Source organism: Pteropus vampyrus, unplaced genomic scaffold, assembly GCF_000151845.1.
Source record: "Pteropus vampyrus isolate Shadow unplaced genomic scaffold, Pvam_2.0 Scaffold91, whole genome shotgun sequence".
Taxonomy (NCBI): Eukaryota; Metazoa; Chordata; class Mammalia; order Chiroptera; family Pteropodidae; genus Pteropus; species Pteropus vampyrus.
This window is the reverse complement of record NW_011888872.1, coordinates 2,780,507-2,793,132: the sequence shown is the minus strand read 5'-3', so window position 1 is coordinate 2,793,132 and position 12,626 is coordinate 2,780,507. Positions and strand designations below refer to the sequence as shown.

Sequence of the window (12,626 nt, the reverse complement as noted above, 5' to 3'; positions counted from 1 at the left end):
CAGCCAACAGACGGCAGATCCGAGAGGCATCATGTCTTCTAGGAAGTCTCACAAAGGACTGAATATATTAGACCAACTCTGATTTGTACATCAGAGGCAAAAACTGTGATACCTAAAGTGCCTAGCATATAGGAAGCACTAAAAAGTTCAGTATCTAAACTAATTCTTTATATCCTAGAACGCATTTTCACAATGATTGGCAAGCCAGTGTTTTATTAGAGTAAAACCATGTAGTACATCCATGGGAAACTTGTTTCACACTAGTGGTATGATGAACATTTATTACCAAGATGACTTCTATAGAAGAGTGATTCGGGAGGTGGTCACACATGAATTTTCCCAGTAGTTTAGGACTGTCGAGAGGTGGAAATAAAGAACCCCTGGGTGATTAGGAAACAATTCCAATTTTCAGGTAACTGAAAGGCAATGGCTTTTCCTGTCCTTTGAGAAGCTGGGATCTGAGAAGAAGGATGAATAAAGAATGGTGTTGTGACAACTTAGACCTAGCCACAAAACACCAGCATACTTTAAAAGTAAAGAGTGAACACACTTGGCAAGAGAAGCTAAAAATTGAGAGGCTACAAATTAAGGCTCTGCTTGCCCAGCAAATGTAATTCATTCTCTGTTTTGGCACTGGCTACTCCATTATTTCTCCTGGTGCCGTTCCTATCTCCTGCTCCTATTTAACCCATGAAAAAAAGTGATGGCACTTTCAGCTGCTGTAAACATGAAGCTGCTGAACAAATACTTCACATAAGGATCTTCACTGTGGCTTTCAATCTTCTACCTGTATTGAGGGATCTGCCCTTCTATTTCTCTGTCTACTTCAAGGTTATTAAGAGTCAGTCATCCCCCCAGATAACACCCTTGTGTGAAATAGAAATCTTAGAGACAGCAAGCTTGTTGTAGAACCTAACCTCTGAGTATTAGATGACATGAACTGTTATTCATCTGCTCAAAGGTTAAATTACCTGGATTAAAAAGTAAGCGACATCATAAGCTACTTTTACACATTCATATTAATTAGGTTCACTTCTGTAATAGAAAACTAAGATTCTAATTAATAAGAATTTCAACTTAAAAGATATACTGGATCCAGTCCCAGCAAAGGTTAATAATGAATTCATGTGTAGTTTTAAAATGTGACAGTTTTCTGTAAAAATGCTGTTTTCAATAAGTAAGTTATCTGTAGAGATAATTTCTGAAGAATGTACAACAGTGACACTAATTTTAATTGGTCTTGTCCTACTGATGAGAAAGGGTCAGGATCTTGCCAACTACTGTATTTTTTATTTAATGTCTATTTGTTGGTTTCTTCTCTATTTTATTCTTTTTTCCAAAGCTTAGCAAGTTTAGAATTTTCAAGAATCTGAATACATGAATCCATTTTTTTACATGTCAAAAGTTTTCATTACGTGTTATTACTTTATATCAACAGGTTGATTCGCAAACAGCTGCAACAAAGCAAGTCAATCAGATGCAAAATAGGTTACTAGAAAAAAAAGTCCACCGTGAGAGAAGTGCTGAGTCCTATGCAACACGGAGAAAAGTGCAGAAAGAGGAGAAGCTGATTGGGTTGCTTAACAAGGAAAGAGCTCAGGTGAGTGGCTTTTGTTGTTGTTTTTTATCCTTAATGTTACATGAGAATGCACCCTTTGGGAATAAAGATGTTTTATTTTCTCCTGAGGGCCAAGGTTGTATGGCTTTGTTAAATGAGAAGGGACAGAAAATATCCTATCCAGCAGATAAAATCAAAGCAGCCAACACCAGTTATCATAGAAACAGAATGATAGCACATTTATGTACAGATCTGATTTCTTCGTTTACCCTAGGAATGTAATGAAGTGCAGTTAAGTTTTTTATGCCATCTATGATCCATTAGGGACTCTTAACGTATTCCATACTTTTACATTGGTTCCTCTAGTCTAACCTTTATAATCAAATATAAGTGAAGTGTTTTCCTTGTCGATATGGTTGTATTTTAAAATGATGTTTTTTTTGGTTTTTTGTTTTTTTTTTTTTTACATTTAATCATTTGGTTGGATAGTGACTCACCTTTAGCAGATGACTCATTCAGGCAACACAAAAGCCTTTCCTAATCTAACCAATTTTGACAAGAAGGAGAAGCATACAGTGTATTTATATTTTCATTGAAAAAAAAATTTTATTTTCAAAACGGCCAACATTTTATGTGATTCTTACACACCATCATTTTCCCAGTGTGTAACAGGATAATAATGCCCCTACCTTCTATCTCCCACTGCTCACCTTCCCACCCAAAGAAAATTGGTGCATCAGGCTATTGAGATGTTAATCACTAAGCACTGAATTTGACTCTGAACCTCTTAGCAACCAAGGCAAAAGTTAGGAGCATACTAGTTAGGCATTTCTCATCTAGCCAGCAAGCATACGAATTTATCCAGAGAGAGAAGTGCTTTTTTTGTACTAATAGGAATCTTTTGCATTTACTCTGTTACAAAATAATAGTAGAATCATTTGTTTTGGAAATCTACTTCAAATGGTCATTTTATAATTCTCATTTGTAAAATTAAGACAAATATTGCTTGGAGTCAAAATAGAGTAGAGATTCTTGAGTGCTCTTTTTCAACCCTTACTGCAAACCAGAATTACCTGTGAATGGAGGTGGGAGGGACTATACAAATACTGATGCCCAGGTTCCAAGCAAAGAAATTAATTCATTTTAACTGGGATGGCAATACGATACTTGTGTGTAGATTTTATCACTCCAGCAAGTTCTTTGTTCTCTTTCTCAGTCAGTCCTCTTCCCTCAGAGACAACCACTGTTCTGATATTCTGATTCTTGTCACTGGATTAGTTTTGCCTCTCTAGAATTTCATATACGTGTAATCATACAGTACTCATTTTTTGTCTGGCGTGTAATCGTATAGTATGTACTCATTTTTTGTCTGGCTTCTTTGATTCAGCATGTTTTTTGAGATTTAACCATACTGTTGCAAGTATTAGTAATTAGTTATTGTTGAGTAGTACTCCATCGTATAACTGTATCATAATTCACATGTCCATTCTCTTATTACTTGACACCTGGCTACCCCTGGTTCTGGCCATCACAAATATAGTTGCTATAAACATTCTGACACAGTCCTTCTGTGCACATGTTTTCTTTCTCCTGAGAAGTGGAATTGCTGGGTCATAGATGCATTTTCAACTGTATAAAAAGCTGACAAATGGTTCCCATATTATACTCCCACCAGGAATGTATGACAGTTCCAGCCAATCCATATCCTTCCCAACATTTGTTGTTGTCAGTCTTTTTAATTTTAGCCCTTCCAACATGTGTATATTGGTACCTCACGGTGATTCTAATTATCATTTACCTGATGACTAGTAATTTTGAGCACGTTTTCATGTGCCAACTGCCCATTCATATATCTTCTTCTGTGAAATGTCTTTTCACGTGTTTTGACTCATTTTTTTATATAGCTGATTATCTTTTTATTATTGAGTTATAGGAATTCTTTATGTATTTCATATGTAAGTCTTCCATCCAGTATTCGTATTATGGATGTCTTTTCCTTAGTGTACAGCCTACCTGTTCATTTACTTGTGTCTTTGATGAGCAGAAGCTGTTTGTTATTTTTATTCGAAGTTCAATTAATCAGTTTTTTTCTTTGGATTTTTTTTCCTGTAAAGAAATCCAAGAACCTTTGCCTGCCTCAAGGTTACAACATTATTTTGCTATTGATATATATATTTTGGAAGGCTTATAGTTTTAGTTAGCTTTCATGTTTGGGCCTATGAGCATCTCAAATCAATTATGGTGAGAGTTAGGGGTTGAGGTTCAATCTTTTCTGTATAGAAAGTCCATTGTCCCAGACTATTTGTAAAATGATTTTCCTTTCCTTAATTAAATTTCTTGGGAGCCCTTGTCAAAAGTCAGCAGACTGAATGAGTGTGGGCCTATTTCTGGACTCTCTCTTCTCTATCAATCTATATGTCTATCCTTACACCAACACACTGCGTCAATTACAGTAGCTTTACAGCAAGTTCTGAAATCAGGTAGTGCAAGTCCATCACCCATTTTCTTTAAGAATGGCTTGGCCATTTTAGGTCCTGGTCCCTTCCCTAACATTTAAGAACCAGCATGTCAATTTTCCACTAAAAAGCACAATGGGATTTGGATTGGGACTACACTAAATCTAAAGATCAGTTAAGGGGGAACTGAAATCTCAACAACATTGAGTCCTCTGGTGCACGAACCTGATATTTCCTCCCATTTACATAGATCTTTAATTTCAACAATATTTTGTAATTTTTAGTATAGATATCTTACACATCTTCCATTAAAATTATCTCTACTTTAGATTTTCATCCTATTGTGAATGACATTTTTAAAAAATTTCAAATTTCAGTTATTTGTTACTCATATATATAGTACACTTGATTTTGTCTATTGACCTTGTGTCTTTAGATCTTCCTAAATTCACTTATTCTAGTAGTTTCTTTTGTACATTCTTAGGATTTTCTATGGTCAATGATGTTGTCTATGAATAGTTTTACTTCTTTTTTTTTTCCAACTCGTATGCATTTTTTTGCTTGTTTGTTTTTGTTTTTATGGCTGTTACACTTGCCAGGACTTCTGATACTAAATTGAGTAGAAGTAGTGAGAGTGGGCATCCTTGCTTTGTTCCTGATCTTATGGGGAAAGCATTCATCCTTTCACCAGTAAGTAGCAATAGGTTCTTTCTAAAAGCCCTTTATCAGATTGAAGAAATTTCATGGTATTTGTAGTTTGCTGAAAAATAAATTTAAGTCATGAATAGGTATTAAATGCTTTTTATAGATCGATTGAGATGATCGTGATTTTTGCCCTTTAGTAGTATGAGTGACATTGTTTGAATGTTAATTTAACCTTTTATATCTGGGATAAACCCCACTTAGTCACGATGTGTTGTCATACTGAATTCATTTTGCTGTTATTCCATTAGGGATTTTTATGTCTCCATCGATGAGAGATATTGGTCTTTGATTTACTTTTCTCATAGTGTCCTTGTTCGGCTTTATTTTCAGGTCATTATTTGAGTTATATGAGTTGGAAGTGTCTCTTTTCAGAAAATGTGTAAGATTTGTATTTTATAAATGTTTGCTAGACTTTAGCAAGAAAACCGAGTCTAGAGTTTCATTATAGAAAATTTTTTAGTTATAAATTTGTAGAAGATATAGTGATCATTTGATTTTCTTGTGTCAGTTTTGGTAATCTGTCTCAAAGAATTTGTCCGTCTAAGTTGTCAAATTTGTAAGTATTCTCTTATCTTTTTACTATCTTCACTATCCATATTTATATCCCTTCTTTCATTCCTGGTAATGGTAACATTTATTTATTTATCTCTCTATTTATCTACCTATCTGTCTAATCTATCTACCAATCATTTGTACTGATCTTTACAAAGAACCGACTTTTGGATTTGTTGATTGTTGATCTGATTTTCATTTCTGTTGAACTAATTTTCATTTTTTATCATTTCCTTCCTTCTACTTATTTTGGGTTTGTCTTTTTTCTTTCAAGCTTCATAAAGTAAAAGCTTAAATCATTTGATTTTAAGCCTTTTTTTTCTAAAATACAGAGCTATAAATTTTCAAGCATTGCTTTAGCTGTATTCCACATAGTTTGATATGTTGTGTTTTCATTACCGTTCAATTAAATATATTTTCTAATTTCTCTTGCATATTCTTTGAACCATGGATTATTTAAAAGTATGCTATTTAGTCCCTAAATGTTTTTGAGATTTTCTGAGTATTTTTTTATTACTGATTTCTAATTAATTCCATTCTCATCAGAATGTATCTTGTGTAATGGCAATCCTTTAAAATTCATTGCAACTTGTTTTATAGCCCAGAAGGCCTAGCTTGGTGAATGTTTCTTTTGTACTTGTAAAGAACATGTGTTCTGAAGTTTGGGCTATACTATTCAACAAATGTTAATTAGGTTAAACTATTTGATGGTGTTGTTCAAATTTTCTGTATCCTTACTGTTTTGCTGTATTTTGTTCTCCTGTTTATTACTTAATGACAAGTATTAAAAGCTTCAGGTATAATTGTGGCTTCATCTATTTTTCCCTTTAGTTCTATAAATTTTTGCTTCATGAATTTTGATGACCTTTTAGTAGGTGCATACAATTTTAGCATATCTTTTAAAAATTTTTTTAATTACACTTGACATATTATATTAGTTTCAGGTGTACAACATAGTGATTAGACATTTATATAACTTAGGAAGTGATCACCCTGACAAGTCTGATACCCATCTGATATCATACATAGTTATTACAATATTATTGACTATATTCCCTATGCTGTACTTTTCATCCCCATGACTGTTTTCATAACTGGCACTGTTTTCATAACTGGTACTTAATCCCTTTTTTCACTTATCTCCCCAACTCCCCCCTCACCAATCTGGCAACCATAGATGTTCTATGAGTTTGTTTCTGTTTGGTTTATTTTGTTTTTTAGATTCCCCATATAAGTGAAATTATGTGGTATTTGTCTGTCTCTGACTTATTTCACTTAGCACAGTATCTTCTAGGTCCATCCATGTTGTTGCAATTGGCGGGATTTTATTTTTTTGGCTGAGCAATATTCCATTGTATATATTTGCCATATCTTCTTTATCCATTTGTCTATCGATGGACACTTAGGTTGCTTCCATATCTTGGCTATTGTAAATAATTCTTCAGTGGAGGTAGGGATACATGTATCTTTGAATTATTGTTTTGGATTTCTTCAGATAAATACCCAGAAGTGAAATTACTGGGTCATATAGTAGTTCTATTAATATTTTTGAGGAAGCTCCATACTGTTTTCCATAGTGGCAGCATTAGTTTACAATCCCACCAGCAGTGCATGAGGCTTCCCTTTTCTCTACATCCTCACCAACACTTGTTTGTTGATTTATTGATAGCCATTCTGACGGGTGTGAGGTTGTATCTCATTGTTGTTTTAATTTGCATCTCACTGATGATTAGCGATGTTGAGCCTTTTCATATGTTTGTTGGCCGGCCATCTTTTTGTCCTCTTTGGAGGAATGTCTATTTAGGTCGTCTTCCCATTTTTTCATTGGATTGTCTGTTTTATGTTTTTTGTTTGTTTGGGGCTTGTTTATGTTGTGTGTGTTGTATGAGTTCCTTATATATTTCAGATATTAACCCCTTATTCGATGTATCATTAATGAATATCTTCTCCCATTCAGTAGGTTGTCTTTTCATTTTGTTGATGGTTTCCTTTGCTGTGCAAAACCTCATTGGTTTGATGTAGTCCCATTTGTTTATTCTTTCGTTTCCCTTGCCTGAGGAGACATATCCAAAAAAGTATTTCTATGAGCAGAGTCAGAGTTTACTGCCTATATTTTCCTCTAGGAGTTTTATAGTTTTGAGTCTTACTTTGTCTTTAATCCATTTTTAGTTTATTTTTGTGTATGGTATAAGAAAGTGATTCAGTTTCATTTTTTTGCATGTGTCTGTCCAGTTTTCTCAACACCATTTATTGAAGTGACAGTCTTTATCCCATTGTATAGTCTTGCCTCCATCATAGATTAATTGACCATATAGGTATTGGTTTATTTCTGAGTTTTCCATTCTGTTTTTATGCCAGTATCATGCCATTTTCATTACTATAGCCTTGGTATATAGTTTGATATCAAATAGCATGATACCTCCAACTTTGTTCTTCTTTCTCACAATTGCTTTAGCTATTCGGAGTCTTTGTAGTTCCATATACATTTTAGGATTATTCGTTCTAGTTCTGTGAAAAATATTATTGGTATTTTAATAAGGATTGTATTAAATCTATAGATTGCTTTGCATAGTATGGACATTTTAACAATGTTTAACAAAGAATTTAAAAGTTCTTCCTATCCATGAGCACAGTATGTGTTTCCATTTATTTGTATTTTCTTCCGTTTCTTTCTTCAGTGTCTTAATTTTCCACATACAGGTGTTATACCTTCTTTGTTAAATTTATTCTTAGGTATTTTATTCTTTTTTGGTGCAATTGTAAATGTGATTGTTGTCTTAATTTCTCTTTCAATTGTTCATTATTGGTGTATAAAAATACAATTTCTGAATATTTTTATATCCTGCTACTTTACTGAATTCATTTATCAGTTCTAACAGTTTTTTGGTGGAATCTTTAGGGATCTCTATATAGTATGTCATCTGTAAATAATGACAGTTTTACTTCTTTTCCAATTCAGTTGCCTTTTTTTTCTTTTTCTTGTCTGATTGCTGTGGCTAGGACTTCCAATACTATGTTGAATAAAAGTGGTGAAAATGGACATCCTTAAAAAAAATTAGCTTTCAGCTTTTCAGCATTGAGTATGATATTAGCTGTGGGTTTGTCATATGTGGCCTTTATTAAGTTGAGGTATGTTTCCTTTATCTCCACTTTGCTAAGTGGTTTTTTTTTTTTTATCATAAATGGATGTTGGATTTTGTCAAGTGCATTTTCTGCATCTATTGATAAAAATCATATGATTTTTATCCTTCATTTTATTTATGTGGTATCATGTTACTTCATTTGCATGTATTGGACCAGCTTTGTGTCCTTGATCATGCTATACAATCTTCATAATGTACTGCTGAATTCAGTTTGCTCATATTATGTTGAGGATTTTTTGCCTCTATAATCTTCAGGAATATTGGTGTATAATTTTTTTTTTGTAATGTCTTTGTATGGTTCTGCTATCAGAGTAATGATGGCCTAATAAAATAAGTTGGAGAGTCTTCCCTTCTCTTCAACTTTTTATAATAGTTTGAGGATATTAATTTTTCTTTATTTGGTAAAATTCACTGTGAATCCATCTGGTCCAAGGCTTTTGTTTGTTGAGAATGTTTAAATTACTGATTCTATTTTGTTAGTAGTTATCTATCTCTTCAGATTTTCTGTTTCTTATTGATTCAGCCTTGGAAGATTGTATGTTTGTAGGTATTTATTCATTTCTTCCAGATGGTCCAACTTTTTGGCAGATAATTGTTCATAGTATTTCCTGATAATCTTTTCTGTTTCTGTGGTTTTAGTCATCACTTCTTCTCTTTCATTTCTGATTTTATTTATTTGGGCCCTCTCTTTTTTTTCTTGATGAGTCTGGCTAAATGGTTTATTGATTTTATTTATCTTTTCACAGAACCAGCTTTTGGTTTCATTGATCTTGCCATTTTTTTTTTTTAGACTCATTTATTTCTGCTCTGATCTTTATTATTTCCTTCCTTCTATGCACTTTGAGCCTTGTTTGTTGTTCTTCTGATTCCTTTAGGTGTCAGGTTAGATTGTTTAAGATTTTTCTTTTTTCTTGAGATAGGCATGTATTGCTATAAATTTCCTTCTTAGAACTGTTTTGGCTGTGTCCCATAGATTTGAGGTTGTATTGCTAGGCATGTATTGCTATAAATTTCCTTCTTAGAACTGTTTTGGCTGTGTCCCATAGATTTGAGGTTGTATTGCTAGGCATGTATTGCTATAAATTTCCTTCTTAGAACTGTTTTGGCTGTGTCCCATAGATTTTGGGTTGTTGTGTTGTCGTGCTGTCATTCATTTGTCTCAAGGTATCCTTTGATTTCTTCCTTGATCTCGTTAATCCATTTGTTGTTTAGTAACATGTTACTTAGACTCCACATTTGTGTTTTTCCGTTTTCTTCTTGTAATTGATTTCTAGTTTCATATGCTTGATATAATTTCAGTCTTCTTAAATTTATTGATACTTGTTTTGTGGACTAACGTGGTCTAGCCTGGAAAATGTTGCATGTATACTTGAGAAAATGTATATTCCACTGCTTTGGGGTGAAATGTCCTAAAAATACAATTAAATCCGTTGGTCTAAAGTGTCACTTATGGCCACCATTTCCTTGCTTATTTTCTGTCTGAGTGATCTTTCCATTGATGTCAGTGGGATGTTAAAGTTCTCTACTATAACTTGCATTACTATCAGTTTCTCCCTTTATGTCTGTTAATAGTTGCTTTATATATTAAGGAGTTCCTATGTTGGGTGCGTAGATGTTTATGAGAGTTATATCCTCTTATCGGATTGATCCATTTATCATTATGAAATGTCTTTCTCTGTCTCTAGTAACAGCCCTTGTTCTAAAGCTCTTTTGTCTGGTATAGGTATTGCTACTGCAGCTCTTTTTGTTTCCATTTGCATGAAATATCTTTTCCATCCCTTTACTTTCAGTCTGTGTGTGTCTTTAGATCTGAAATGGATCTCTTATAGGCAGAATATGTATGGGTCTTTTTTTTTTTAATCCATTCAGCTACCTTAGGTCTTTTGATTTGAGCATTTAGTCCATTTACATTTAATTATTGATAGGTGTGTACTTATTGCCATTTTATTGTTTTCTGATTGTTTTTAAGTTCTCTGTTCCTTTCTTATTCTCTTGTATGTTGATGACTTTCTATAGTGTTGGGTTTCTTTCTCCTTATTTCTTGTGTATTTCTCATAGATTTTTGGTTTGTGGTTACCATGTGCTTCCTATATACCAAGCTCTGTTTATAGCAGTCTATTTTAAGTTGATCGTTGCTTAAGTTTCAAACACATTCTAAGATCACACTATTTTTACTAACATCCACCACATTTATGTTTTTGTTGTTATATTTTTACTTCTTTTGTGTGTTTGTGTGTATCCCTTAATTTACTATTGTAATTACACATGCTCTTCCTACTTTTGCCTTTTATCTTTGTTCTAGCTTTAGTGTTGGTTGACCACTGATTTTATTATGTGTTTGCCTTTATCAGAGAATTTTTATTGTGTGATATTTTATTATCCATATTTTTTACTTTTTTCCTCCTCTTAAATTTGTTAACATTTCTAATAATACTGGATTGGTGGTGATGAACTCTTTCAGCTTTTCCATGTCCAAGAAACTCTTTGTCTCTCCTAGGATTCTAAATGATGGCCTTATTAGGTAGAGTAATCTTGCTTTAAGTCCCTGCATTTCATCACTTTGACTATTTCCTGATGATTCCTTCCAACCTACAAAGTTTCTGTTCAGAAATCAACTGACGGTTTTATTGGAGCTCTTAGGATTCTCTGTCTTTAACCTTTGGCATTTTAATTATGATATATCTTGGGGTAGGCCTCTTCAGGTTCATCTCGTTAGGGACCCTGCACTTCCTAGACTTGTTATATCTATTTTCTTTGCCACAGTAAGGGAAGTTTTCAGTCATTATTTCTTAAAATAGGTTTTCAATCTTTTGCTCTTTGTCTTTTCATTCTGGGACCCCCTACAAGTGTGAATGTTGTTATATTTTATGTTTGTCACTAGCCTGTTTTTAAACTTTTATGTTAAACTAGCCTGTTTTTTAAACTTCTTTTTACTAGTTCTGCTTGGCTGTTTTGTTACTGTGTCTGCCAGATTGCTGATTCAATCCTCTGCTTCATCTAATCTGTTGAGTCCCTCCGATGTTTTCTTCATTTATTATATTCTTCATTTCTGTTTTTTGTTGTTGTTTCTCTTTGTTGAGATTATCAATGAGTTCATCTAGTCTTCCCCTAAGTTCATTGACCATCCTTATTACCAGTGTTTAGAACTCTGCATCTAGTAGATTGCTCATCTCCATTGTGTTGACTTCTTTTTCTGGAGTTGTCCTGTTCTTTCATTTGGGACATGTTTGTCTTCTCATTTTGGCCGACTCCCTGTGTTTGTTTCTATATATCGGGTAGATCTTCTACATCTCCCAGTCTTGGCAGAGCAGCCTTATGTAGCAAGTACCCTGTGAAGTCCAGTGGCACTGTCTCCCCGTTTGCCTGAGCCACGTGCTCCAAGAGTGTCCCTAGTGTGGGTGTGTGTGCCTTCTTGTTAATTTAAGCCTTGATTGCTGTTGGTACATCTGTGGGTTGGATTGATCCTCAGGCTGACTGGCTGTGAGGGATGGTTGTTACTACAGTAGACAAGATGTTATATGGAAGGAGACCCACAGAGTGATAGTTGCTGTAGTGGGGCTGTTGCCAGCTGAGTTAGCCCTTTGATTGTGTCATTTGTGGAGCTGGTTGGGTTGTGTCATTTGTGGAGCTGGTTGGGTGGTGCCTTGTGTGGTCTGAAGCTGGCCACTGGCTTTGTTGTTTCTGGAGGCTCTTGGGAGGGGCTCTGGTACCGGCCAAGGTCAGTCATTTGTGTCCAGCTCAAGGAGCTTAGTGGGAGCTACAGAGTGATCTGTAGTTGATTGCTGCTTGTGCTGGGCCTGGAGGTTCTTGGGAGAGGCTATGCTGCAAACCAAGCTGGATGCCACTAGTTCCAGGCTTGGTACCTTTGGTGGGCACCACAATGTGAGCTGAGGTCATCCATCTCTTGTGCTGGATTTGTGGCCACTTTGTTGAAGCTGCATTCCAGGCTAACACTGACTGCAGGTTAGGCCAAGCTTGGGGCCACCTGCTGGGTGTTACAATGCAAGTTGAGACCGGTCACCACTTGTGCTGAGCTTGGGGCTGCTTAACAAGAAGGACAGGGCATGCCGAGGCCAATTGCTGTTTGTTTAGGGTCCATGGACCTGTGAGAGAGTTTAGGAAAGTCTGCAGCAGCATCCAAGGCAGGCTGCTTGTGTGTAAAAGCTACTAGAAGTGTCTCAGGCAAGGCACATGAGTTGGGTGGGGTGGGGT

The 12,626-nt window shown here is 34.9% G+C and overlaps 1 protein-coding gene across 5 annotated transcripts in view; it reads left to right on the top strand.

Moving 5' to 3' along the window:
• The window catches only part of VRK2 (vaccinia related kinase 2), a 110,525-nt gene that overhangs the window by 76,739 nt on the left and 21,160 nt on the right, over positions 1-12,626 (top strand). For all 5 annotated transcript variants that reach the window (XM_011363929.2, XM_011363925.2, XM_023532849.1 and 2 more), the window contains exon 12: positions 1,439-1,600. In XM_011363929.2, coding sequence (XP_011362231.1) covers positions 1,439-1,600 — 162 coding nt within the window. The remainder of the gene's footprint in view (positions 1-1,438; positions 1,601-12,626) is intronic.